Source organism: Trichoderma reesei (genome assembly GCF_000167675.1).
Source record: "Trichoderma reesei QM6a unplaced genomic scaffold TRIREscaffold_6, whole genome shotgun sequence".
NCBI classification, from domain to species: domain Eukaryota; kingdom Fungi; phylum Ascomycota; class Sordariomycetes; order Hypocreales; family Hypocreaceae; genus Trichoderma; species Trichoderma reesei.
The window spans coordinates 564378-592204 of record NW_006711153.1 but is presented as its reverse complement, the minus strand read 5'-3'; the positions used below and the strand labels follow the sequence as shown (position 1 = coordinate 592204).

Here is a 27827-nt window from a genome sequence, read left to right as displayed (position 1 = left end):
CTCTACCTACCTAGTACAGCATCATCACTTGCCGGCAATTACTACTACCTCCTGTACCTACTTCCATGAGTTCCTCTCACCGCCAAAGCCGTGGGTGATGATGGAGAGCAGTGCCAAGCGGCAGCTTCGACTCGGGAGGGCGATCGTCCTCCAGCTTTCTAATTTGGATCGCTGTGTCTCATCAAGCCGGCCTCATTCCCGGTTTCCCATCATCCCTTGTTTGCCCTGGAGTGGCAAATTGGAAAGGACAACGCCCGTCAATCAGCAGATACCTTATTGCTTGCTTCGTACGAGTAGTAATTGCTACAGCTTACATACACTGGCCCACGATGGCTTCAGCAGGGCGAGCCAATAGAGCCAGCCACTTTATGCATTGCCGGCCGGCGTTTTGTCTGTCTTGCTTGTCCTGCACGACGAGACTGAGCTGCATGCGAGGAGGGTCATGGTCTGCCTGGGTTGTGCTTTGTTTCTACTCTTCTGACGCCTCTCTTCTTGCATCCTCTCCAGCTTACTTTTGATTATTGAATCGTCGCCCAGCCATCGTGAACCAAGTAATAGTATGTATGCTCGCCTCCGCATCTGTGAGGTGTCACGGATAGTTAGTCGTACCCTTCATAAGGCCACTGACAGGGGCTCCTGATTCGATACATCCATGTGCTGTCATGAGCCCAGATCCTAGGGCCTGCTCTTGTGTTATCCACTCCAGCCTCATTCAGGGTCCAGTTCTCTGGCTCGCTCACGCCCAGGGCTCTTCGGTACCAGTAGTGCTGCATAATAGTTCGGATGCTGGCTGCTTGTGCTTCGTCCTAGTGTTGTCTAGATGGTCTCTCGTGTCAAGACTCAGATTTTCACGCCTCTCCCTGTCTCGGCTTCGGCTCGCATTCAGTTATTTGCTTTCTTTTTTTATTCCATTTTTTTTCAGGGTCCCCCCTCCAAAAAAACAGACATCTAGCCGCCTCCACTCACGATAATGGCATGGTTTTGACTAAGGCATCGAAGCCACGAATAATCACACTTGCGGGCGGGCAAATTGCACCCGTACCAGCCGCCTGGCCGCACTCGTGCACCACTTTCTCCTGGGGGAGCTCGCTCTAGGCCCTCCCAAACCGCTAGAATCTCAGTCCAGGCCCTCCTCTACCTATTTGACTTTCTTTCACCTCGTGCCCTTTTCCTCAGAACTCGTCTCGCATCCTCCTCTCATCCACCCCCTCCCGCCTCAGTCAAGACAGACCCATGCCTGTTCGGTCCAGCTCTCGAAAAATCATACCCGAGCCTGTTCCCGCTCGACACTGACGCAAAGCTCTCCTTCGCCCGGAATATTACTGCACAGGACTCTGCGGGACCGCCCACGGCCGCTGATCCCCTCGTACTGCAGTCCCTCAACCTCGCCTGACCCTGCGGTTCCGCCCTATCCAGTAACCCGTCGGGTCCCTGTGCCCTGCCCTGCCTGCCCTGCATCATCTCATCTGTCATCTTCTTGCCCATCTTTCCGTCCTCCATCTCGCCTCTGACTGGTGCATCCGGACTTCACTCTAGCACACGCTCGAGAGCCTCAGGCCTGTCATCCAACCGTCGCTGGCCTGGTAGCAGCAGCAGCAACTGGGCAGGTCGGGCGCTTTCGAGAGAGCAAAAGGAACCTGGAAACCCTCCCTCTCTCTGCCACTTGGTCTCGTGAATCCCGCCAATCGACGTAGCATTGCAGCTCCGTTTGCAAGGGACCGTTGCAGCTTCCCCCCCCTCCTCGGTGTGCGTCTGGCAACTCGGGAGCAGCGCCTTGCTGCACGCACTCATTTGGCCAGCATCCAAACCTCAAGGGCGGACCCTCTAGTCTGTACGACCTCAGGATAAGAGAAGCGACGCTGCATCTTCCTATTGATTTTCGCACTACGCCATTGGCACATCGGATAGACGCATCAACAGACGATGGATGGCCGCCCCTTGCCGCCTTACAGGGCCGTGTCCGAAGCAACGCGCCAGCGCGAGACGTTCAAGTCAGTTCAGTTCACATTGTCATGACAGCTAAGCACTTTGCCCGCCCCATGTTCATCCTGCTTGCCCTTGACTACAGCGAGGGTTGAATCTCGAGGTCATATTCTGAAACCAATCGAGAAACTCGTTCGGACCCAAGACAGGGATCCTCCATCGTCTGGCAACTACGGTTTCTCGAGGGCTGTGGGAGACACCGCTGCTAACGCAATGGCTGAATCCAGATATGACCCAACTCTCCTGTCCGCCACCAAGCTCAACAACTCCGGCATCGCTCTACCAAGCTCTGAGTTGATGCCCTCGCAAGACTTGGTCTTGACTGCCCTTGCCCAGCTAGCTGTTTTCCAGACGGGCACCGAGAGAGCCTTCATCTCGCTCTTTGACGTGGAGCATCAGTACTTCGTCGCCGAGGCAACTAGGACGCTGCTCACTTCGCCAGATGATGTCGACCTAGGTCTTTGGATGGTTGGCACCGCCATCCCTCGCTCCCAGAGCACGTGCGAGTATACTCTTCTTGAGTCGGACCGTCTCGACAAAGCACGGGAGCACGCTGCTGTCCCCGACTTGGGCCCAACCCAGTTTGAGCAATGCGAGAACGAGGGCGAGGCGAACCAGCTGCCGTGCCTCGTGGTCCCAGATCTCTCCACTGACCCCCGTTTCAAGGCCAAGCCGTACTGCCGGCCTGGAGGCGGCCACCGGTTCTACGCGTCGGTGCCTATCAGAACGCAGAGGGGCATCAACATTGGCGTGCTCTGTGTTGTCAGCCCCGAGCCTGGCCGGAGATGGAGCGACCATTACACGAATCTGATGCGCAGGCTCTCCATGGCCATCATGGACCATCTCGAAGCCAACTTTTCAAAGGTGGCATACCGCCGCAGCGAGCGCATGATTCGAGGCCTCGGCTTCTTTGTCGCGGGCAAGGCGACCGAGTCCTCTTGGGCTTCGGTTGCTGGCCGGGAGACGTTTACGGAAACGCCGGATGCGCTGCTTCTGGCCCGACAGGGTCTCAGGGGAGACGCCGACAACGCCAACGGGGAGCCCGCCTCCGAAGCAACCGCCCGTTCGACGCCCGCCTCGGAACGATCCCTCTCGCCAGACGGGGAGCGGCTCGATCGCAAGAATGATCGCTCGGGAAAGCCGGCAGCAGAGACGAAATGGGCTGACAACTTCGTCCCCGGCCCGAACCCCGTCATCGACACGTTTTCTGAAGCCGCCATCATCATCCGCGAGTCCCTGGAAACGGACGGTTGCCTCTTCCTCGATGCAACCCCTGGATCGTTTGGTGAATATGATAGTCGCTCTGGAGGGCCTCGCAAGGGCCGCTCTACCGGCCACCCCTCGTTCCGAGACGTCGAGACTACCAGTGATGATGAAGATGACGAGAGCGGCAGTGACAACGAGCACGACGACGGAGAGCCCGAGCCTCAACCTGGAGATGCCGATGCCAGCAACGGCACCACGACCAACGGTACCACCACCGACGCCGAGCCAAAGGCTGACAAGTGGCCAACCTGCCAGGTGCTGGGATACTCAGCCACGGAGAGCCGCCGCATGAAGTTTGAGGACGGCTCGCTGCAAAGGATCAGCATGCCTCAAAAGTTTCTCGCAAAGCTCCTCCACCGATACCCCAAGGGGCACATCTTTAACTTTGGCGTCAACGGAGAGCTGCAGTCGAGCGATTCGTCCGACGACGACGGCTGGCTGACGGATCTTACCCAGGATGCAGCCTCGCCCCTTCAGCCGGAACCACAGCAGCAGCCTCAGGAAGATGCCTCTCAGACGAAGCGCCAGAGGCGGCCTTGGGCGCGCCACAACGAAGGCAAGATCATCCAGCAAGTGTTTCCCAAGGCCAGGAGCGTGGCCTTTGTTCCCGTCTGGGATCCCAGAAAGCAAAGGTGGTGCGCGGGAGGCTTCGTCTACACCCTGACGCCGACTCGGATCTTCACCGTGGGAGGAGAGCTCAACTTCCTCCGGGCCGTGAGCATACTGGCGATTGCAGAGACGCTCCGCTTGAAGACGTTTGCCGCCAATCAGGCCAAGTCGGATGCCCTGAGCTCCCTCTCGCACGAGCTGCGCTCCCCCTTGCACGGGGCCGTCTTGGGTATCGAGCTCCTACGCGATACCGAACTGACCGTCTTCCAGGGCAACATTGCTCACACCATCGAAATCTGCTGCCGTACGCTCGTTGACACGGTCGACCACCTCCTCGACTACTCCAAGGTTAATAGATTTATCCAAACGAGACGCCAGGGGGGACAGACGTCGGAGCCCCGTGGGCTGCGACCAGGCACGGCCAGGTCGGTCGAGGAAGGCATGCTCAGTCTGTACAAACACATTCGACTGGATGGCATCGTCGAGGAAGTCATGGACGGTGTCTATGCCGGATTCAACTTCATGCACATGGCCCTGCAGCTCTCCAAGCACAAGAACTCGGCTCATTCGTCGGACTGGACGGCTATGCGCCGCCTGGACGCCATGCAGGCCATGGAGGAGCTTGGTTCCAACGGCAAGATTGCGCTGGGAGAGGTGACTGTCTTTCTCGAGATCGACCACCAGTTCAACTGGAGGTTCTACACGCAGCCGGGCGCCATCAGACGCATCGTGATGAACCTGCTCGGCAACTCTCTCAAGTACACGCAAAGAGGGTCTATCAAGGTGCACTTGACGCAGTCCAAGCCGAAGCGCAAGTCGTCGGCTGACGCCATTGTCCACATTGTCGTTTCCGACACGGGCAAAGGCATCGGCGAGGACTATCTTCGCAACGACCTGTTCAAGCCCTTCTCCCAGGAGGACCACCTCGCGCCCGGGACCGGCCTGGGCCTCAGCTTCGTGAAGCAAATCACCTCGCAGCTCAGAGGACGTGTTACCGTCGACAGCCAGGTCAACGTGGGAACCATTGTGCGAGTGTCGCTGCCGCTGATGCAGACAGTGACGCCTCCCGACGGCACCCCTTTGCTCGCCGAGAACGAGGGTGACCTCGACAAGCACGTTGTCGAGGCGTCAGGCCTTCGTGTCCGTCTGATGGGCTTCGACATTGGGAAACGGGGCAAGCGGCGCATGCTGGACGGAAGCTACACGGAGCTGCTTACCGAGGTTGAGCGTATCTGCCGTGACTGGCTGGGCCTCAACATCATCACCGAGGCCGAGGCAAAGGAACAGGAGCCCGATTGCGTCATCTGGATCGAGGACAGGCTCGCCAACTCTCCGCTGGAGAACCTCATGCAAGGACCTCCCTGCGTCGTCTTGTGCAAGAACACCCTGGTGGCATACAAGAGTGCAGCGCAGTTTGAGCGCGTCAAGGCGCACAGGATCTTTGAATTTGTTGCCCAGCCGTAAGTACACATACCCCTATTGGCAGTGACTTCGTTTCTAGTATTCGATATCCCCAGTCACAGGATGCGTTGGATCGCCTTGCTAACCCCCTTTTGCTTTCCGTCCTTTCCAGTCTGGCACCTCGAAAAGTCGCCAAAGCCGTCGCAATGGCGTTTAAACGCGGCCGCGAAATGAAGTCGACGCCACTATCACCAGCCAACCAGCGGCAGGAGTTTCTCCCTGTGGTCCCCGACATCCTGAGCACGGTGAAGACGCAGCTTCCAACGCCGACGCCGTGTCTCCAGGCTCTGCAGAACCTCTTGTCCGAGAGCAGCGATAAGTCTGCTTTCGCAAAGCCCGACAAGGCAGACGAGCCCGGCCCTGATTCCGGCCTCGGCCTTGCTGACAATACGGTGGCAGCTTCTTGTGAGGCGGTGGCAGGGCCCGAGTTCCTGCTCGTCGAGGACAACAGCATCAACCTCGACATCCTCTCCATCTACATGAAGAAGCTGGGCCGGCCCTACCACACGGCTACCAACGGCGCCGAGGCCCTGAGCGCGTACAAGTCGAACCCCAAGCACTGCAAGTATATCTTCATGGACGTGTCGATGCCCATCATGGACGGATTCGAAGCTACGCGCCGCATCCGTGCCTACGAGCGCGACAACCAGATCAAGCCGGCCATCATCTTTGCGCTGACGGGCCTCGCCTCAGAGAGCGCCCAGCAGGAGGCCTTTGGCAGCGGCGTCGACCTGTTTTTGACGAAGCCTGTCAAGCTTAAGGAGCTGGGCATGATTCTCCGGTCGAGGGGCTTGCTGCCCGAGGAGCCACTGCTGGTGGTGACCAAGAACGGCACTCACGTTGCCTAAAGGGACACCCATTTTCTTTCTTTCATCTATTCTTTACTGCAAGATCAATATGGCCATTGGACTTTTATGAGTTTATCAACTAAATTGCTTCACATATTACGGCCTCATGTCCTTCTTTTTCGTCTTTCGCGGTTCGATTTCTTCCAGATTTCGTGGTATCTCCCAAGGGGGGGAAAATTCATTGCACGGTGTCACGGACAACAGTACAACAGGGGGTTCACAGGCAACACAGGTCAGAAGGAAATAGGGACTGGACCGCATTGTTTCTTTTTACTTTGTTCCTTCTCTCTCTCTATTTTCCAGCATCGGTTTTTTTTTTCTCCCTGCCTTTCGGCCTGTCCTCTCAGGCATTGACGGGGTTCTATTTCATTTGATTTGTCCATTGATCGATCGATACTCGAGCGACATACCCCAATAGCACATCAAGCCAGCGAGCGAACATGCGACATCCTTTCATCGGACATATTTCGTTTACATCTCGTCACGATCACGGCCGGTTTCGTCATAGCAAAACAGAGGTCCATCTTAGACATAGTAGGGACACGGCAAAGGGAAGGGAGTACACGGCACTTTACAGGCGGAATCAAGACGATGCGATGCCATTCCATCATAATCGTGCTTCTCTTTTCATTTCATTTCATTTCACTTCATCTTCTCGAGTTTGTTCGGTTCGGTTAGGGTTCGGGTTACGCACATCTTGGGCGTCGGTATTTGCTCTATTTACTTATCAAGTCGTACAATCAATATACCGATGATTATAAAACATGTTTGCCTAATAAGTAGTGGGTATTCTTGAATACATGTGTGCTTGTATGTACAATGTGACAGCAGTAGACCAGAATGATGATTGTACCTATGTACAAACGCAAAAAAGAAGTAGACTATACCCAAATCACGAAGACAGCAAGACAATGGGCTGACCGTTGGACACATTCAAGCAAAGCTGGCCGTTGCCGTCGGCGGAATACGTCGGCCCATTGCCCTCGTCAAAGACATTCTGCCAGCGGCCGTTGGGCACCTGCGTGCCGAAGCAGTGCTGGGCCGAGCTCCCGCTGCCGCTGTTGGTGGTCAGGGCCACCATGTTGCCGCCGGCGCGGCTGAAGGCGTAGGCCGTGTCGGCGACGTACAGGTGCTTGTGGTCGTTGTCGGCGAGGCCGCCGACGGCGTGCTTGGCGTAGGTGAGCTTGGAGATGGCGTCGTACATGTCGGACTGGGCGTTGAAGCCGCTGCGCCAGAGGTCCTCCCTGTTGGCCGGGTCGTTGCCGCCCGAGAAGGCCTGCTCGGTGCCGTAGTAGACGATGGGGATGCCGCGCGAGAGGATGGTGTACGTCAGCGCGTTCTTGAGCAGGGCCGTGTCGTTCTTGATGCTCAGGAAGCGCGGGTTGTCGTGGTTGTCGACAAAGGTGCCGAGCGCGGTCGGGTCGGGGAACATGCTGCCGATCTGGTCGTGCATGTTGACCATGTCCTGCGAGGAGCCCTGCTGGAGGAAGAAGCGCGTCATGGGGTAGTAGATGGCGTAGTTGAGCAGGCCCGGCATGAGGCTGGCGTAGGGCAGCAGGTAGTTTGGGTCTCCGTCAAAGACCTCGCCGATGCAGTAGACGCCGGTGGCGTTGACGAAGCCGGGCCAGTAGTCTTGCTCGACGTGCTTGACGGTGTCGATGCGGACGCCGTCGAAGCCGTACGTGGACACGAGGTTGGAGACCCAGTCCTGGTAGAGGCTGCGGATGGTTGAGCTCTGCGTGTTGAGATCCGGGAGGCCGCTGATCCAGCAGTTCTCGACGCTGGTTTGGTTGTTGTAGTCGATATCACACTCGGGGTGATACGACGAGGCCTGGTTCAGTGGAGAGGGACTATCGTCAGAGATATTGGCGTAGCCCATGTGGTTGGCCACGACGTCCACCATCATATAGAAGCCCTGGTTTGTGTTAATTTTGATAATCATGAAGTCTGGTGTGAACAAAAGGGAATACCTTGCTATGCGCGGCGTTGACGAGACTCTTGAGATCGTCCGCAGAGCCATAATGAGAGTTGATGGAGTCGATGTCCTCCGCCCAATAGCCATGGTAGCCCCCATCACTGTCTGTCCAGAGGTATCAGGTTTAGCTATGCATACCAGAAGCCTGTATGCGACACATGCAAGGCGAGGCGAGGCAAGGCAGGGCAAGGTATGAAAAGACTCACTCGTCACAACAGGTGTGATCCAGATGGCATCGAATCCCATGCCCTTGATGTAGTCCAACTTGCTCTCCAAGCCCTGGAACGTGCCACCGCAGTAGTCCCCCAGGTTCCCACACGCACTGCCCCCCGTGTCACCGCTTCCACGAGCGATGCGGTCTGTCAGGGCAAAGTAGATGGTGCGGGACCTCCAGGCGGCGGTGTCTGCGGAGAGGACCGGCAAAGAGAGCTGCAAGAGCAGCGGGAGAGCGTACCGGAGCTTCATGATTGAAATTGCCGAGGTTGATCGAGTCCGTAACGAAACAAGCTGCTTCCAGCAGGAATCGAGAGAGTATCTGTCCTCCAACGTGGGACTTCGCGGCTTTATATATGTGTAGCACGAGTGCCTATTATCTATCATGCCACTCTTCCCCCCCTTTCGACATCAAAGCTAGCAGTGCTATGCCCACGGCGCATAAACAGACTCTATCCACTCGGCAAGAGCATGAATATCCACGCCTGACGAAGGAGAGCCCGCACCACTTACATACAGACCTCCTCTTCTGGGCAGTCCCATGCCGCCGATCCCAGATCTGCTGAGTCGCTCGCCAACCACGCGCCCCCGACAAAGGGCCGAAAGGGCCGAGATGCAGTTCCGACAAGGCTATTTGCCAGAAGCCATATGAAACAAGCCCTCCTGTGTGATATTAGCAGGCAGCACGCCGTTAAGGCTTCGGCGAAGCAAAAGAGCAAGATCAAGGCGAGAAACAAGGCCGGCGAAAGAGAAGGCCTAGAGCCCAGGCTTACTCTCTTCACAAGCCAAAAGGTGGAAATTGTCCCTTTTCCTTTGGCGCGCCAGATTCATGGAGTCATGGGCATCGCATCCCTGCCCGTCCTCGGTTTCGGCGCCTCTATTGGCGATGTCGCACAGGCGCCGCACAGGTGGCGTCGAACCGGGACTGCGGGGGGGTGCATCCAAGCTGGAGAAGCTCTCGAAGCTGAGTGGAGAGACGGCAAGATTGGCAGGATTATAGCTGAGACAGGAGGGGGGGAGAAGGGTCAAAACAGACAACGGGCCGACCGCCTAACGAGTGTCACAAACTGCCGGCAGAAACGGCCCGTCACCACCTACCTTAACTGATCCGGGCTTGCTGCTCCGTCCCGAGTCCTGTCTGGTGTGGTACCTGGACCCGTGTGCCGTCGAACTTACACCGAGAGGTACCTACCTTTCCTACAGCTGTAGGTAGGTACATGTAGCTACTACAGCTCCCCAAACCACCACATCCCGCCATCACCAGCTCTTTCAGCAGCCTCTGATCCAGAGTCTCCCCCCCCCCTTCCTCTTCCCACGCAATGTCGAAGCCGCCCATTGCCAACCTGCGCGACATCTCCGTTGCCGCCCCCTCCATCTTCCGCCCGCGCCTCGTCCTCCGTTCCGCCGCTCCCCCCACCGAGGCCAACCCAGAGCTCGCCGCCCTCAACATCGACACCGTCTTCGACCTCCGCTCCGGCCTCGAAGTCGCCCACTCTCCGTCGTCCACCTCGACCGACTACGAGTACTCTGAGCAGTGGCCCGGCGGCCCCCGTCGCGTCCATGCGCCCGTCTTCGCAGACACCGACTACGGCCCCGAGGCGGTCGCTCTGCGCTTCCGCGAATACGCCTCGGCACATCCCGTCCTCGGCTTCGTCAACGCATACCGCTCCATCCTGAAATCAGGAGCACCGGCCTTTGCGACGGTGCTCAAGTATCTGGCGTCCGACGAGTGGGATCCCGCTGCCGAGAGACCCATACTGGTGCACTGCACCGCGGGCAAGGACAGGACGGGCGTGCTATGCGCCCTGATACTGAGCTTGTGCGGTGTCCCCGACGAGGACGTGGCAAGGGAGTATGGACTCACGACGGAAGGGCTCAAGGATGCGAAGCCGAGGCTGGTCCAGCGGTTGCTCTCCATGCCAGCCTTTGACGGTGATCCAGAGGGCGCCGAGAGGATGTTGAGTTCAACGTTAGCAATTTTGCCTTCTTCCTCTTTCTTCAGTCGCCGTTGCATGCAGCTGACCCTTGGGATGCTGACAATTGTGCAATAGACCAGAGAGCATGATGGCTACATTGGCCATGCTTCGCGAAGAATGGGGCTCAGCTGAGCAGTACATGATCGACGAGTGCAAACTCACGCCAGAGACAGTTGCTCGTCTCCGACAAAAGCTCGTTGTCGCTAACTAACCCGCTACTTTGGTCTCGATGCCCCTCCATAGATGGCTGAATGTGTTACGAATTAGACGTGTCATGACGAATATAGCATGTTCTCTGATTTTGTGGTATAGTATATACAGCATATAGGTGTGCATTGGATGTTATACATGGACGGCTCTTGTGGCGTATGCGATGCGCCTCTGTATGTGTCGATGGTAACACAGCTTTGTGTGGATCGCCCCTCTGCCCAATCCCAATTCGTGTCTTATGTCCCCCCCGCGGTCCCCTTGATACGAGGTTGTACTCATGACAGATATCAAGGCACAGAGGTAGGAATCTTGACCAGCCCACGCTTGCGATCATCAAACGGCGCTCCATACCTCCAGCCGGTGCCCTTCCTTGACCGGCCGTTGTAGCCCACATCATCTGCGTTGATCTCCTTGAAGCGGAACTCGTAGCGGTCCGTCTTGACCCTCGTCGTCGCCTCCTCCTCCCTCCGCTGCTCGCCCGCGATGCGCCGCGCCACCCTGTCCTCCTCGTTCTGCGTCGCCTCCTTGAACTTGGCCAGGCTTTCTTGCCGGCTCTTGCCGTTAAGAATCTCCCGCTCCATCTTGATGAGCTCGGGCTGTGGTGATCGCGCGTCAACGGACAGCATGCTGTCGTGGAAGGCCTTGGCGGCGTCTTCTCGGGTAAAGTGCCGCGACTCCGACACCGGCACGAAGAGTTGCTGCATCGTCAGCTTGTGGACGTGGATCTCGTTGACCGGCTCGTGCGGCAGGTTCTTCTCGCCCTCGCGGTACGACGTCTTGGGCAGCATGTTCATGACGGCCTTGGCATAGGGAGTTGCCAGCTTTTTGCCCTGTTTTTGATGGAGTGGTCAGCACAACCGCGTGGTCCAGTGTGATGTTCCGTGGCTGGCTACAGGCAGCAGTATAAAGCAAAGAAAGAAGAGAGGTTTGTGTGCCATCAGAGAATATAAATCGTTTTTAACCATTGTAAAGAAGTCTTCAAGACTAATCGAATTTTTTGAAATTTGTCTCATCACGCAAAAGGCACACATAATCTCCTCAATTCCAACTGGAAATAAAGGTCGGGGAGGGGGGGGTAATGGAAACAGGTAATTGGAGAAAAAAAAAAAAAAGAAAAGCTCACCTCTCTCTGCCACTGCTTCTCAACCTCCTTCAGCCTTACCACAGCCGCCACCCTCCTCACATCGACGCCCATCTCCGCCGACACCGCCTTGAGCGACTCGCCCCTCTTCATCACCTTGTCCCATATCAGCTCCCTCGTGTGCTCGTCCAGCACCGGCTGGCTCCGGAACAGCGGGTTGAGGGGAAACGGCTGATCCTGCAGCGGCCCCAGGTACTTTGGCCCTCGCGGCTCGGCAAACTCTGAGCCCTCCCTGCCATTGAGCCACTGGAACATCTGCTGCCGAGCCCGGCTCATCTTCTGGCGACACGGCGTCGAGCTGAAGGTCCGCGCGAACGGTACCGATTGTGATTTGCAGGACTGCACAAGGCACGCATCGACCACGGGGGCCAGCGGCGAACACGTCGCTGATAATCTGGGCGCCATGGCGGCTTTTTTCTTCCCTTCTTCCTTCTTTTCTTTTCCTTCCCCCGCTTTTCTTCTCTTTCGACTGCTCCCTTTTCCGTTTCTTCCCTTTCTTTCCGATCAATGGTAATGAGTCATTCGAGATTCTCGCTGCTCAGAACAAGTTGACTCCAATCAATTGCCCAGAGGTCGCCGAGGCGTGTTTTTTGTTGTTTTGTCTTGTGAGCACCAGCTTGACTGGAAATGGGAAAATATCGAGCTTGTCCACAAATTTTCGGCTCCGGCGCGTCGTTCTTCCACTTCCGATCCGCCAGAGAAGGGAGGGGTCAATTCATGCAAGGGAATCCACCTAACCGGGAGCCCGCTGCAAGGGCAAGACAGATACGCCATTATCTAAGCAATAGTCCTCATCAGCCGCAGCTCAAAATAGCCAGACGGTACCAGAATAGCTTCCAATAGCTCTCATTACAGGCTGTGCTGGCACACAAATGACAAGCGCCGGGAGACAAAAAGAAAGGAAGATGAGGGAAAATCACAACGGAACGCCTGTGACTCGTGCAAATGGCTAGTAGCTGTATCGTTTCCCGCATCAAACTATTGGCCGTGGGCTGCCGCTGGGGTCCTTCCTTGGTCCCCGTCAGCAAGTCATTCCGCCATACGAACTCACAAACTCCTGCATGCCTAGACCCAACATGTCACCAAATCCAAGAGGCAGGAAACAAGGTGGCAGTCAGGGGAGAGCCTGGGAGACAGATATCCCGCATTATGTGATTAAACCCGCCGCCACTCGACGGAACCGGCGCCAAGAAGGAAGCGTATATATATATATATATATATATATATATGGATATGTAATACTCAGCATGCTCGCCGCCATACCTTGATGCGATACATAGCACTTTTGCCGGGCCAGAATAACAAAGGAGAAAGATAGTGTGAAAGGAGAGAGATATCATTATCCGCCCAAGAAACAAGCAAAGTTCGAACACGGTCGGCATATCAGCCAGCGCTAGATCCACCCGCCCTCGTGAACACTTTCTTTCTCTCGTCTTCCTTTTTCCATATAGTCATATTCCCCTTCCCTCCCCCCTTTCATGTTGTGGGTTGCCCCTCGCCCAGTATGAACAGCTGTTTTTGAGAAAAAAAGAAAAGAAAGAAAAAAAAAAAAGAAGAAAAGTCCTAGACTCCGGTGAAAAGACGACCCGTTTCTTTGGTGATTACGATGGCGACAGGATCGCGCGGTTCTTTTTAACCTTGTTTTTATAAGCCTGCTGTTGCGCCCTCTTAGTGGCAGCTTGTATCGCTTCGGCCTTGGCTGAGTAGTCCTTCCACTTGCGCCAACCGTCAAAGTCGATGAGTGCCTGCATACACCCCCATTCCATCACCTTGCGCTCAAGCCAGACAAAGTTGACAGGCTTTTGCGGGAGAAGGAGAGAAGAAGAAAGTCAGCGGCTTTGTGTGTCTCGAGGGAAGTCAGATGCAATGATTTGTTCACATACCTTGGTCAAGAAATCGTTGCAACCCGAGGCCAGAGCTTCGTGGCGATCGCTCTGCAGCGAGCTGGCCGTGAGAGCAACGATGATAACGGGACTCTTGAACTTAGCAATGTTCTCCAGGCGATCTTGCTCGGTAAGCTCTTCTTCGGCGGGCGCGGTCTCCGGGATGCTGCCCGGCGCCGCAGAAAAGACGCCAATGTTGTTGAGCCTTTCCAGACGGCGAATCTCCCTCGTGGCCTCCAGGCCGTTCATACCAGGCAGCTGGATATCCATGAGGACCAGGTGGAAGCCGCCGCTTCTCCACTTCTTGACGGCCTCGCTGCCGTTCATGGCCGTCTGCCACCGGACCTTGAGCCGCTTGACAAAGGCCTCGAGCAGCTTCAGGTTGATCGGGTTATCTTCGACAATGAGGACGCTAATGGGGGGCACCGTGGCAGTTAGGACGGACGGCGATGGGTTGTGGTGGTATTCCTGCTGCTGGCCCCTCTTGCTCTTCTTTGGTCGTGAGCTGGGCAGACGAGGAGACGCCAGCCGCTGGGGCGGGGGAGTGCCCATGCGAGCCGACGTCATTTCATGTCCCGGAGACTTTGGCATCGAGTTGGGGTGCGACACAATGTGCTCTGACGAGCTCGAGTGGGTTCGCGAATGCGAGTGCCGCGAGCGATAATGCTGCGCGCCATGGACGTTGGAAGCAGCAGCTGCGGGTGCCGAGTTGGGCAGGACGGTGCCGGTGCCACCGACGACTGCGCCATTGAGGTAGTTTGGCGAAGGTGTATGGGTCCTTCCGGTTCGCGCATAATCCTGGCGGTCGTGACGCTGGTCGCGGTCCCTGTGCGCGCGGGGCCTGGCGCTCCCGGGAGAGGGAATGGCGGGGAGATGGCCAGAGTTGATGACTGTCATGGAATGGGGGATGGACCCGTTGGCCGCGGGCACTGCCATGGCGAGGCGAGGCGAGGGCGCGTTTCCGGGGACGAGCTGGAAATAGCCCTCGCCCGTCTCGGAGGGACGCCCATCGTCGGCGTAGTAGCCGGCTGACGCAGAGCCGGGATGGGGCAGTGGCGCCCGCGGAGATGGCCTGGGCGTCGTCGATGCCCTGGGAATGTCGATGACGAGGGCCTCCTTGACGGTCTGGCCACCTGGGTAATACTCGTCGATGGTGTTTCCCATGTGCTCCTCAGGGCCTAGGATGCGACTGCGTTGGCTGTATTCGGGTCCCTCGCGGGCCTGGATGCGCAGACTGAGATCGGGCGAGTCGAATGTCTTGCCCAGCGTGTTGCCGTACTTCCGGAGGATCATGTCGCGCACATCGTCGACGAGGTCGTTGAGGTTGATGGTGACTCGGGTGGGGGAGGCTTTGGGTCTCGTGACCCAGATCTTGCGCGTGGACTCGACCATGCTGCCGGCATCGAAATCGACGAGGTCGGCGAGGTCGGCGATCGATGGCGAATATTCCACGTCGGCGCGGTAGCGGGAGAGGGCGGACTGAGCGGCGAACGATGAGGAATAGTCGAGGGCGGCGTGAGACGAGGCAGTCGCGATGCGTGTGTCGCGGCTACTGTTCTTGGCGGACGAAGGCTTATCGGCCGATTCGTCAAAGGTGACAGTCTGGTTGGGATCGCGACTTGCTCGGCGAGGCGGCGCAGAGGGGCGCGTGGAGGTCAGGGAGGTGGCGGCGACAGGGTTTTCGGCAGAGATGGAGGAGGCACGAGGTGGCACGGAATTCGGCAGTGGCTTGGTGGGCAGCTGTCCCGCCTCGGCTTCCGCAGGATTGACGACTGAAGAAGCTGGGAGTGCAGACGATGCGGAAGTCAGGCTCAGTGGGCCATGGTCGGCGCCGGGCGTGGGCGGAGCGTCGATGCCGCGGCCGGCGGTGGCGACGACGTGCTCAGCAGGTGCCGGCAAGGCGGAGGGGGCCTGCTGCTGCTGCTGGTGCTGCTGCTGCTGCTGCTGCTGCTGCTGCAGCTGCGTGGGCGGGTGCGGGTGCGGATGCGAGTGTGGGTGCGAGTGCGATTGAGCTTGCTGGTACGACGAGCGCGGCTGCGGCTGCGGGTGCGACTCTGCTGAAGGCGACTGCGACTCGTCTTCGTCGATGCTGTCGAGAGGCTGCTGGTTCGAGACGCTGGGCACGATGCTGGGGCCAGGCGTCGGGGGAGCGAGAGGTGGAAAAGTCAGCAGCGATGGCGTTGGCAAAGGAGGAGATGGAAGCGAAAACGGTGGCGCTGTCTGGCGTGGGCGTTTCTGCACCTGTCTCTGCTGCTGTCTTTGTTTCTGCTGCAGATCGCCGCCAGGAATGGGGCCAGCAGAAGCCGCCGCAACGGCGCCGCCTCCGCCTCCGCCTGTGCTGCTCGCGCTCGTGCTCGTGCTCGTGCTTGTGCCCGCTGTATTATTGCTTGTACCAGTACCGCATGCGGCGGCGGCGGCAGCACCAGCACCAGCAATACGAGCACCGGGGCTGGCACTAGCAGCGTCGGTGCCAGCAATAGCTCCCTGGTCGTTGGCAGTAGTTGTAATACTAGCCGACTGGCCTGGTTCATCGAGCTGGCTCTGGTCGGGCTCCCTCTCGAGGCTCGCGTCCTGACCCATTGGGCTTCGTGGCGGGCTCGGGTCCTGAACGGGGACCCCTGGCGTGGTCGGGCGCTGTGCTTGTCGCTGGTCTAGCGCTTGCGATGCCTGTAAGAGTGCCTGGAGCTCCCCTGGCAGGGTGCTGGAGTCGGCAGCAGCAGAGTCGGTTGAGCCAGCAGCCGCCTCCACGTCTGGCTCTGCTTCCGGGCTCACGTCGCCGTCCTCGTGCTGGCCTTGGTGTTGCACGCTGTCCTTGGGCTCGTGGCCATCGTCCTCCCCCTTTGCCGTGTCGACGCTGCCGACCTCCATGGCCTGGGCTTCGTTCGGCAGCTGCGGTGCGGCGGTTGCTTCTGCTGGCGCCACTGGTGCTGGGGATGTTGGCGACACAGGAGAGACGGGCGAGAGATGATTTGAGACCACGCTTTCGGGGAGGCTGCTTCGTTTCTCGGCGTCGGCACCCTGCTTGGACCTCTGCCACATCCTCCAATGCTGCCTCGTGCTGCGCTGTTCAGCGTCGTTGCCCGTCAGGGCAGACTCACCGGCGTCACTGTGTTCGTCGCCGCCGGCGCTGCCGCAGCCTCCTATTCCTACTTCTCCGTCCCCCGTCATCAGCTCCAGAGACGGCGTCGGCGTCTGGGTTGAGGGCTCACGTGGGAATGGGAACGAGGGTCTTCTCAGGCTGGTGCCGTTGCCGGGCGTCACTGGAGGCGACGAAGACTCAGGCCCCTCGAGTGTCGACGCCGAGGACTCACGCCGTCGCCGCCTGAACAGCGTGTTCTTGAGCTTGTTGGCGATATCCGGCGCCATCCTCCTTGAGCCTCGTTTGCTGCCCGTAAGCAGAAGCGGAAGCGGCAGCAGGAGCAGGCGCAAGCAAGATGAGGGCCATGCAAAAGAGACCAGGGGGGCCACTCTCGAGAGGCAAAGAGGCTGCGAGGGGCGGAGATTAGAGAGTCGGGATCTGGCGAGTCCTGGAGATTATCCGAGAAACAGAGAGGGCAAGGGACCAGGAGATGAGCCGAGAGAAGACGACGAGAAAAAGAGGCAAAAGAAATCAAAATAAAGAAAATAAATTACTCGAGTTGAGTATGCGTTATGACTGACGAGCGGCTGCTGGGCAACAAGTGATTAAAGAAGAAGAAGGGAAAAACGAATGGGGAGAATGAAGGAAGGACACAAAACGAGATGCAGGTCAAACAGATGGGAAAAGAAGGGAAGAGTGAGAGTTCGGAGGAAGAAGTCCCGAATATGAGGCAGTGTGAGAGAACGAGTGTCGAGTGTCGATGTTTGAGAGTCGATAATCGAGAAAGTTGACGGAGAGGTAGAGAAGACAAGGGGAGGGGAGAGAGGAGGAGAGAGGAGGAGAGAGTTGGTGGCAGGCAGGTGGCAGATGGCAGATGGCAGATGGCAGATGGCAGATGGGGGTCGGGGCGAGTCGAGGAGAGAAGAGGCTGTCGGACCAGACGAGGAGCTGGAAAACAAACGCCGCCAACCCTTAGGGCATCACGACCGCGCATGCACCTCGCATGATCAGTCGTATCCTGGGCGCTTGGACTCGTTGCTCCTGCTCTCGCGTGGTCGTTTGGGGCTCGAGGAGGGGAGGCAAGGCGACAAGATGAATCAGTGCAGCAGTTGTTATGCGAGTGATGGCTCCAGTCAGCAAGAACGCTGCTGGCACGGTACGGTGCGGAACGGCAGTACAGTACGTAGGTAGGTAGGTACCTTGGTAGGTATGTAGGTGCTTCCAAGTTGGTGGCAGTACCTGGTGGTTGCAGTGATTGAGCTGTTCTGCAGTGGGTGCGCTTTTGTGCTGGCCGTCGAACGAGGAGCCGTGCCTTGCCCGCCTTGCCTGACCTTATTACCTTTGCCTTGCCTTGCCTTGCCTTGCCTTGCCTGCTTTCCCTGGCAGGCGACGAGCCAAACGGAATGGAACCACGCCAAACGAGCTGCAGCCAATGGATCCAAGGACAGCCTGGGACAGGCCGGCGCAGGCACAGGTACCGGTACAAGCCCTGGACGGGAGCATGTACGGGGGACAGGGATTGATGGCTGCCGACAGGGGTAGGTAGCCGTTGATGCTGCATGGGTGGGTGAATGAGGTGAATGAATAGGTACAGCACAGCAGGTAGGTATGTACTTGTCGCCAGCCAGCAGTAATGTTGACACGGAGGTACAGGTAGAGCACCGTGAGCGACAAGAGACCGCCGAGGCATTCACGCAGGGCATAAAGTAGGTACCCAGGTACTAGGTAGGGATCGTATCACCGAAGGTTGATGTCTCTGATTGATCCAGGCTTGAGTGCATCAAACAACCTGTGCGATGCATGTCCTCGATGCCTGTATGGGATGGACCGCCATGGATTGGGCAAGCAAGGCCACGCGAATGGGCAAAGTCGGCCTTGATCTGATCCTTGTAGGGGAGTGGAAGCGCTATCCCATCCATGCCTTGACTCGCATCGCCTAGCATGGAGCGACCCTTTTTTTCCCTTCTCGATCCCCCCCAAGCTCAAGCTTCTCCTCTCCTCACTCCCCATGTCCCCGTCCGCGTCCCCATCCCAATCCGAGTCCGAGTCCAAGTCCAAGTTCCAGGCCAACTTCGCAAGATGTGCTCAAGCTAGCTAGTACCTAGCATTGTGTGTCCTGATGCTCCGCAGTGGCTGGCTCCGTTTCGGCTCCAAGCTTGGTGCATGTGCTTGCTTGCCTGGTACCTATCCTGTAAGTGATCTCCCTACAATGAAGAAAGTACCTCTGGTACAGTCTTGTACAGCGCCACCTCGAGGTGAACGAGACAACATCCCGGTGGTTCATGCCAAACCAACCCAGGTGGCCGCTGCCGCCGTCACGGTCGCCCGCCCTTGGTCGTGCTCGTTGTTCCGATGCTAGCTCAGGTGGTTGCTCCTCTATTCAATGACAGCCGCTGAAGCTCCAGCACCGGCTACAGGGGACAGAGCGAAGGGGGGGGGGGGGGGGGGGGAACAGATGGGAAAGGTAACGCGGAAGGGCAGCCCAGGGAAGCCAGGGTAGGGAGGATGCGTGCGGGCCCAGCCAGTTGGGGCTCCCGGAGCGAAGGACGATGGACGGGCACAGGGCCTGTGATAGGCGTCCAGTCCTAAGCGGATGCGCCGGGGGCAAATCATCCGCCTGCAAGCCAAGGGCCGTCGAGGGCATCCATCCAAGCGCGACAAGCCTCAAGCCAGCACCGGCACCAGTGCCAACAAGTCCCAGGCCAGCTTCAACCACGCCAGAATATGCAGTACACTAGAGGGGAAGCAGTCGAACGGTGGCGCTGCGCCGGGTCTTTCTTTATTAGTGCTGGATTTGGCGGAAGGCGTGGTGTTTGCTGGTCGCGGCAGCGTCCACAGCCCATGTCTATCAAACAACTGGTTTCGCGCATGAAACGTGGAATCTCGATTCGAGCGTCTTGTCGATGCCCATGTCTTGATTTTCCGTTGCTTTTCCCCCTCCCTGTGCTCATGGACCCATGCCACGGGACGAGGTCATGGCCGATGGAGCCGCGGGCATAGACTGTCTCATTTTCGAAGGCTGCCATCTTTATGCGCCCGAGAGCACAAAAACAAGCATCGATCGAGATGCCCGTCTCCATCTAAGCTCTTGGGTGAGACAGCCATGCACGTGTGTGTGTTGCTCCGCAGAATGGCCTGGAGGAGGGTCGACATCGCATGGAGTCAAGCTAAGATCAAACGAATGCAACGTCAAAGTAAAAAAAGGCATGTATCGAGAGGAATGGACAGAAAAAGGAGGGCATTCGCTGCGCTTGGCCCGGTGCTGGCTGTGCGTCCGTCCGGTCTGTTCGAGATAATACCACCACGTCTGCCGCACGAAGCATTATGCCAGCCGGCATGTGCATCTGCTGCTGGACCTATGATAACACGAGAAGTCCCTACCTAGGGATGCGCCGCCCTGGGTAGGTGTGTACTCGTATGTGCCGCTTCATGATGGCCGCCGTTCCGCCTAGCCCTGTCGACTGTCGACCCTGTGGTTGCAACGCAGCCAACCCGCCCCGTCCAAGTCCTGCTCTGGTGCATGAAGCGAGCAAGCACGAGGCTCAACTTGGAAGTGCCAGATATGCACAGCAGCCAGCCATCACCCAGTGATCAGCTCTAGGAGGGGGGCAGAGCATGCAAACGGATTGCCGCTCTGCGATGCCACTGGTAGCGTTACTCCATGGCTCTGCTCAAATCGCAGCAGCAGAGGGTTGTGTCTCGCAGTGACTGGACGTTTAACAGCGAAACCCCCCCTCACACATGTAAAATGGCTGTGTGTGTCACAACAGGCGCCACGGCCTGGCTCGAGCTGTGCGGGCGTTGGTGCGCGCATGGGCTACTGCTGCAATCATCGTACGAGGGCACTGGCCTGTGAGGCTCCAAGGCTGGCCTGTCCTGCTGCCAGTGCCCAGCTCACAACGAGCCTTGCATGGCATCAGACATGGCCCTTTGTAGGGCTTTCCCTGTGAAGCCACAGGGCATTGCTTGCAGGGCCGCTTTTGATCTCCTCGCCTGCGTACTCGTCAGAGGACGACAGGTCTCTGTGGCCTAGCAAGCGGCAGCATGGAAAGGAAATGCCGCCTTGCCGCTGAAACGTCAATCCAAGAGTTGACGGGTATGGATGGGACAATGTGATGCATCACAAAACAGCAGCTCGGTCAGCCACCAGTCTCAAAGCGGTCCGAATTGACTGCGGCCTCTGAAGATTCCCGCCAGGTTTGCTGCGCTTGTACCGGTACCGTGTCGAGGCTCGATGTATTGTTGACATTGCCACCAGATGGTGAGGGAGGGCATCCCAAGCGACGCATCCAAATGCTCGCTTAGGTCCACGATCACCATCTTGACGATGCTGTCCAGCGGCATTCGTAGCTTCTCCATGTGCCCTGTGTGCCATCTTGTGAGATATCGCTTCTTTCAGATTCCCCCTCGTTCCACATCTCTTCCATGGGCCCTCTTCCCTCTCTTCCCCTGCCGGAGACGCCCCATAGGTAGGTAGCTACCCTGCTGCGGACCAGAGAGGACCACCTTGACAGAGACAGACGAGGAGAGTCAAAAAGAGTCAACGCACGCCTCGATCTCTGGGAGGGGCGCGATGATCTTGTCAAGTCGAAATAGAGTACTTGTATGGCTGGAGGTAGTACTCAGCTACCTAGTAGGTATCAAGGTACGGTAGTCTTCTTCACAGCAGCCCCTCCGTAATACCAAGGCTTCTCTGGTGGCTGCTGCGAGTGCACGCTGCGGAAGCTGCGAGCCCTTGATGCAATCGAGTGAATGCCTCCGCTCTTGCGTCCACGGCCTTGAATCGAGCTGCGACCTGCATTCAGGGCAGGGAGAGAGATTCACCAGGGGTACATCAGCACACTTGAACACTTGACAGTGCCAAGTTCAGCATCTCACACTTTCAGATCCCCCCCAGAAATGACACCCGCCATATCCTGCGCCAGCCGAGTTGCTCCAGGTAGGTATCTGTCGGCACTGTACAGTACAGTACCTACCAATGTACGCAGCACGCAGCAGGCGGCTGCCCATCTTTCGTAGATGCACTTTGTTGGTGATCGGGAAAAGCGGGACCAGGGCAGTCATTCCGTGGCTCCCCCCACTCGAGCTCTTGCTGCACAATGGCATTCGTAACAGCATCTGCTTCGTACCTGCATTGCAAGTGCCAGCACACAAGCTCCCGAACCTATCCGCGTGCTGTCTCGCCATCCTCTGCGTTGTCTCGTCAACATCCAACGAATCTGATCTCGGCAGGTCTGCAGCCTCACTGTCTCACCCGCGCGCACGTCACTGGGCCGTAGGTCAGACAGACAAGCCAGCCAGCCAGCAACAGCCGCCTCGAAATCCGGCAAAGCGTGCTGCAGCCAGCCAGCTTCGTCAGCTTCATCATCACCAACCTCGAGCCCTCCAGTGCCGTGGTATCCTCTCTCCTCCGTGGGGCTGTCACGGCACCACCACAGCACTCTCTCCTCTCGACAGCGGCAGCGCCGTCCATCATGCCGGCGTCGGTGTCGTCGCCCTCCCCCGATCTGCCGGCGGAAGCTACTACTCCCGATGACAGGGATCCTCATATCGCCCGAGACAGGCCTTTTCCCCGACGCCTCAGGACGCCCGCTAAGCTCGTTCGCCTCGGGGTGCGGAATCGCCGTCACGAGTACCTGGTGAAGACGCCGTCGTATTTTGACAGCCTGGATCATGAACTTGCTGGTATGTCATCCCATCTCATATTTCTTGTCTCTCCCCCTCCTTGGAGATTTCCCTCGATCACGTCGAGAATTCCGTGACACTCACGAACAAGCGAGTGAGAAAGAGCACTGGCAGAACACCTGCCCCCAATCCCTCCCTCCCCCTCCAGAAGAAAAAGAGAAAAAATGAAAAGATTGAATCAATCAGAAAGCCAACAATCCTGCGGTGTGATGTAGATCCTATCTTGTACGAGCGCCTCGTCAAGAGATTCCAAACTCCAGCCGAGCGTGAGGCAGATGGAAAGGCCAAGGGTTATGGTCGCACTCTCGAAGCGGACCTCATCAGAGGCGAGACCAAGCTCGCCAACGTCCATCAGTCAGCCGAGCAGCCCAATGGCCATAGCAGCAGCAGCAGTCTGGATCCGGACAGTTCGAAAGTGGTGGGCGACGGGGGCGTAGGTACCAATGCCTGGGATGCCGAGGCAGAAAACAAAGAGCATGGCATGCAACTGTGGCATGCCTACCTCGAGGCCCGCTTTGTGGAGGGGATGGATGAAGAATTCGACTACAGCCAAGTCGACGATAATGACCAGTATGACACCATGGCCATCCGGGATGCCGAAGACGCCTGGTTCGATAACGAAGAGCCAAGCTGGGCGGACTGTGCCTCGCAGTCTCCTGTCAGGCGAGGAGAGACGGGCATACAAGACTTTTGAGTCGAAACGTTTCCGTCTTGTCGACTGCTTTGACTGAGAGCTGGCTAAGGAAAGAAACTCTCTGGGTTGTCGAAAATGAATTTCGCAAGGTCCAGTATCGCAGAGCAGGAAAGTGCTGCAAGCATCTCGCCGAAGGTTGTCGTTCATTGCGTGCCATACCGTGTCGTGCAAGGCTACCTTATGTCATATCGTAGAGTCCCATGCCGTGATGGTCTGCTCGTAAAAGTCTGTCTGTCGGTTCTCGCCCAAGACCGCGCCAGTACAATTCTGTGTCCGTAAAGGCCTGCGTCTGGCCAAGTCGTTGGTTGACGTCAATCGTGATTCTTCATCCATACCCGCCACAAAACGGGCCACAGGGTAGTCATGCCATCAGTTGCAAACCATGATCTCTGCTTTCCGCCTCCGAGCTTCAGGCAACGGCGTCATCCTCGGCCCCGTTCTAGCTCTTCACTCCTCTGATATGTCCTTGACATCCAACGGCGTTGGCGTATCACCTGCTCGTGTCTGGCCACATTCGTGCATGTAGCTTGCCATCCCATCTCGTGTGCATTACAGCAAGAGTGGCACTGCATAAGGCGTGACGTAGCCGCCATGCAGAGAAGCCGAATATTCCGCGGTCGAACTACTACCAAGAGCTCTGTTTGACCTGCCTGATTGAGACAAGAGATAATACTCTCCACAGAACATCCAGCCATAACCTGTGCTTCAGTCTCTGCCGTGTAGCACAAGCCCATCACTGGCAACAAGAGATTTGGCGCCAATGCAAAGCTATGGTCTGGATCTGAGCGGCCGCGGAGCGTGTGTCTTTGTTCGATCACCATCTGGTTCACCACTCAATCACCCCCGGAGATTCGTCGTGCGAGAACAAAGTTGACACTTCGTATCCGTCGGTGAATATGACTTTAGCCGGCACTGTTCCAAGTTTGCAAGAAACAGGCAAGTGGTATTCAATCTTCAAACTCTGCGTGAGGCTGGATTGCGGGGCGGGAAACATGAACCGAACTCCAATTCTGTGGTCGTCAACCTCACCGCAATGACATGCTGCCCGAAACCTTGGTGACAGGGGCTGTAGGCGTCTGCCGTCAGCACGCATTGTTCGCCGATCCGACGGGATTATGGGCCTGCGCCCTCCGACATTGGGAAAGGAGTATGTATAAATATAGTGCGGTGCCGAGAGATGGTGAGGTCGGAGGACCAGATCGGCTTGGGAGAGAGACACCGGTACTCGGTGTGTATCGTAAAAGCCATTCGTCAATATGCACGTTTCCCTCAAACTGGCCTGCACTTTGTTGTGCTCAGGGGCTGCTGTGACCGCACAATCACCAGTCGTGAACCTCGGATATGCCACATATCAAGGCTCGTCATCTGGTGGAGTTAACAGGTTCCTGGGTATGCGGTTCGCCGCAGCACCGACAGGAGATCTGAGATGGAAAGCCCCATCGCCCCCTCCCACAGTGTCTGGAGTCCAGTCGGCCTCTCAAGTGTGTTTCCAGTCCGTCCTCATGATGATTCTCCTCATGGCTGATGCTATCGTGCCCAGTTTGGTCCCGTCTGCATGGCCGTAAACGCCGGGCCATCGCCGCAGGGACAGAGCGAGGACTGCCTCTTCGTCAACGTATGGGCTCCTTCAGGTGCTGGTCCCGACTCCAAGCTACCCGTCTGGGTATTCATCCAAGGTGGTGGATTTGAGAGCTTGGCTTCCGCAGGAACAGATGGCAGTGGAGCGGTGGCCAACTCGGGAAACAAAATCGTCTTGGTAACGCTCAACTACCGAGTGGGAATCTTTGGTTTCCTGGCCAGTTCTCAGATCCAGGCCAACGGAGTAGCAAACGCCGGCCTCTATGACCAGCAGGCCGCTCTGCTGTGGGTGCAACAACACATTGCTCAGTTTGGCGGTGACCCGGCTCATGTCGTCCTCCATGGGCAGAGCGCGGGTGCAGAGGCGGCATCACTGCAGCTCGCTTCATTTGGAGGCAAGAACCAAGGTCTCTTTGTAGGAGCCATGTTCGAGTCTCTTCCCGCAATCACCCAGCCCAAGGTGTCGGAGATCCAGTTCCAGTATGATGCTCTGGTGGGCAATGCTGGATGCAGCTCCAGCTCTGATTCCCTGTCTTGCCTTCGAAGCCTCAGCACTACGGCGCTGCAACGGTTCAACGTGCCCATTGTCTATCCCGGAAGGCCGAATGCTCCAAACTACCCGTATGTTCCTTGCGTTGATGGTGTGTTTCTGCAGACCACTGCGTATGAGGCCTTCCAGACCGGAAAATTTGTCAAGGTGCCCGTGTTCTTTGGCAGCGTCACGGATGAGGGAACAACCCTGGGCGCCCCCAACGCGTCATCGCCCGAAGAGATCGAGACTTTCTTTCAGAACAACTACCCACGCTTGACGAGTCAGAACACGTCTGCCATCATTCAGCAGTATCCCGAGAACATCGAACCTCCGTTCAACGGGCATGCTGCCTGGTTCCCTGCTGCTGAGCTTGCTTATGGAGATGTGCTCGTCACTTGTGTTGGGCTCAACTTTGGCAAGTATTTCGTACAGGCCGGGCAACCAATCTGGACATATCGCTTCAATGTATTGACCCAGAGCAACATTGCAAACGGAGTCGGCGTTCCTCATGGTTTCGATCTCGGCGCAGTGTTTGGCGGAGGTTTCGAGGACTCTGACCAAACCAATGTGGCTCGCCTGCAAGGGAACTACATATCGTTTGTCCGGTCGTTGAATCCGAACACTTTTGCATTTTCCGGTTCGACTTCGTGGCCGCAATGGAACGGGCAGGCTGGAGGACAGAGGCTTGTAATCAACAACAATAACACAGTTGTTGAGGCTGTCCCGCAGGCTCAGATGAGTCGATGTGCGTTTTGGGAGAGTTTGGCTGCCGAACTGGAGACGTAGTCATTCGGTTGTAGCGATATTACGACTTCGAACTCAATCTGCAGATTCGTACATGTCCGCGAGCTCGTGGATATGTTTGAAGAGATTTTGAACACGATGTGATCCTGAATCTTTGGTGCTAAATCAGTGTCAGAACATGTAACCCTTGCGAGTGTCTCTTGAATTAGAAAGAGTGGGAGAGAATACATACGTTCCTGTTGTGCGAGCGCAAGTCAAAATCGTGGAGGTGGGTATGGTAGAGGTTGAGACGCTCAGTAGGTTGGGCTTTGAAATGGAAAAAAAGGCGTATTCGCCGTGAGTTTCTCCTCCTCCCTGACCTTTCAGCTTCTTTTCGTTGCATCTCTCCCTCTATGCTTGTTCTTATTTTTGTGATGACTGGTCCCCTTCCCTTTGTTTCTTTTCTTTTGCCAGGTTGTTTCCTGTCCAGTTGAGCTTCTTTTTTTTCTATTTTGCCTCTTTTCTTTTTTCTTTCTTTCTTTCTTTCTTTTTTTTTCCCCTACCCTTTTCTCTTTCCTTTATCTCTCTCTCTCTCTCTTGTTCTTCTTCTTCTTCTTCTTTTCATCTTCCTCTCCTTTCTAGCTATTTTACCCCCATGCTTTCCATCGTACTCCATTGGCTTGTGGCTCCGCATCTCCCAGAGACCCTTGAGGTATAGCTCAAGAAACACCCATCAAGAGATCAAAGAAATAACTGGGAAAGCTGTGTGGTGTGATGCATATTTCTTGGCCCTGGGGAACTGCTCAATAAGGAAGTACAGTAAAAGGCAAAGATAGGATCTGAAGTTGCAGATGGACATGCAACTTATCGAGCGCATGTGAGGAGAAAAGCATCCGGCATCAAGACCGCCATCCAGCTTCAGGCAGACACCCGAAGGAGTAGATAGCAACGGGGTTGACAGACAATTTGAGGTCAGACGAGAGACAAGGCGAGTGAGGTGCAGAGATGAGCGTGATGAAAGGCGTCCGAGCTTCTGTCTGGCAAGTCATAGAATTTGGTTCTGGAGACAGGTGTTGGCAGTGATTGCATCGACAAAGCTCAAGATGCTGGTGGAAAAGCCACTCTGGAGAGAAGCCAAAGAAAAATTAGCACTTGGTGCTTGCAGACTTTCCGGGGGCAAGATGGGAGAGTGGACGAACATTGTATGCAAACGTGTCGTGAGGATTGAGAATTGTATCTTGGTAGATGCCTATGCATCAAGACTGAAGGAAGCTCAAATGATGGCCCAGGCAAATGGGAGAGACAAAAAGATCGTAGTCATATTACTTGGTTGTGGTTGCGTTTGGTGGTGCAAGGGGAGTCGGGCATGAAAAGGAGTTGGAAGAAAGAAAACAAGCAAGGGAAGAGGACTGTTTGTTCACCCACCCCAAAGCACGATTTACTTGCCCCACTGCGCCTTCCTTTGATCATGAAGAACTAGGTTGCCTCTGTGACGTGTTTGCCGGCTGCTTTCAGCTGGTGACCGCTTGATAAGCGAGTCTCGTAGTGCAGCTGCCCCCTATATGTCTCCGGTCTGGAGCAAAAGGCAAGTGGTGAATCATGGATCCCCGTGCAAGAGCCTCACCTGTGACTACCTACCTGTACCTGTTAGTGTAGTCGGCGTAGAGCTTGCGGGAGACTGCTGTGACGCATAATGGGAGTGTTGATGAGGTTGAGTAACCATCCAGAAAGCTTCAGTGTGTCAATGGCTTCGAAACCACCGTGGCAGCGTCATTTAGAGGTACTGGGACAACAAAACTGATGAACTGCATTTCTGGCGCCTACATGTCAGAAAGAGCCCTTGTGTGAACCTGTCACATACTGCGAATATGCCAATATGTCGAACCATGTCCTATTGTTGAAATACGTCTCCTCCATTCTTTGCCTCCTGTAACCTTGCCACCTCATTCTACGGCAGTCACGAATCACGTG

General features: G+C 56.6%; 7 protein-coding genes across 7 annotated transcripts; 4 read left to right on the top strand and 3 right to left on the bottom strand.

Moving 5' to 3' along the window:
* Positions 1-2280: 2280 nt before the first annotated feature.
* Positions 2281-6167, top strand: TRIREDRAFT_59384 (histidine kinase; the record flags this gene model as incomplete). The annotated part of the gene is made up of 5 exons (XM_006964229.1): positions 2281-3232; positions 3335-3336; positions 3481-5318; positions 5432-5595; positions 5668-6167. The coding sequence occupies 5 exons, from the start codon at positions 2281-2283 to the stop codon at positions 6165-6167; spliced, it is 3456 nt and encodes a 1151-aa protein (XP_006964291.1).
* Positions 6168-7059: 892 nt separating this feature from the next.
* Positions 7060-8607, bottom strand: TRIREDRAFT_105956 (glycoside hydrolase family 13; the record flags this gene model as incomplete). The annotated part of the gene is made up of 3 exons (XM_006964071.1): positions 7060-8082; positions 8138-8247; positions 8349-8607. 3 exons carry the CDS (start codon positions 8605-8607, stop codon positions 7060-7062), a joined length of 1392 nt encoding a protein of 463 aa, XP_006964133.1.
* Positions 8608-9671: 1064 nt separating this feature from the next.
* On the top strand, positions 9672-10542 carry TRIREDRAFT_121175 (uncharacterized protein; the record flags this gene model as incomplete). The annotated part of the gene is made up of 2 exons (XM_006964228.1): positions 9672-10324; positions 10407-10542. The coding sequence occupies 2 exons, from the start codon at positions 9675-9677 to the stop codon at positions 10540-10542; spliced, it is 786 nt and encodes a 261-aa protein (XP_006964290.1).
* A 286-nt stretch (positions 10543-10828) lies between these two features.
* On the bottom strand, positions 10829-12193 carry TRIREDRAFT_76752 (uncharacterized protein; the record flags this gene model as incomplete). Its single annotated transcript, XM_006964070.1, has 2 exons — positions 11665-12193; positions 10829-11371 (listed from the first exon to the last, which is right to left on the bottom strand). The coding sequence occupies exons 1-2, from the start codon at positions 12085-12087 to the stop codon at positions 10829-10831; spliced, it is 966 nt and encodes a 321-aa protein (XP_006964132.1). The 5' UTR covers positions 12088-12193.
* A 1090-nt stretch (positions 12194-13283) lies between these two features.
* Positions 13284-14729, bottom strand: TRIREDRAFT_124302 (response regulator receiver; the record flags this gene model as incomplete). Its single annotated transcript, XM_006964069.1, has 2 exons — positions 13284-13481; positions 13566-14729. 2 exons carry the CDS (start codon positions 14727-14729, stop codon positions 13284-13286), a joined length of 1362 nt encoding a protein of 453 aa, XP_006964131.1.
* Positions 14730-22118: 7389 nt separating this feature from the next.
* TRIREDRAFT_59553 (uncharacterized protein) lies at positions 22119-23023 on the top strand (the record flags this gene model as incomplete). The annotated part of the gene is made up of 2 exons (XM_006964227.1): positions 22119-22329; positions 22545-23023. The coding sequence occupies 2 exons, from the start codon at positions 22119-22121 to the stop codon at positions 23021-23023; spliced, it is 690 nt and encodes a 229-aa protein (XP_006964289.1).
* Positions 23024-24279: 1256 nt separating this feature from the next.
* TRIREDRAFT_59508 (uncharacterized protein) lies at positions 24280-25919 on the top strand (the record flags this gene model as incomplete). Its single annotated transcript, XM_006964226.1, has 2 exons — positions 24280-24504; positions 24564-25919. 2 exons carry the CDS (start codon positions 24280-24282, stop codon positions 25917-25919), a joined length of 1581 nt encoding a protein of 526 aa, XP_006964288.1.
* Between the last annotated feature and the right edge of the window lie 1908 nt (positions 25920-27827).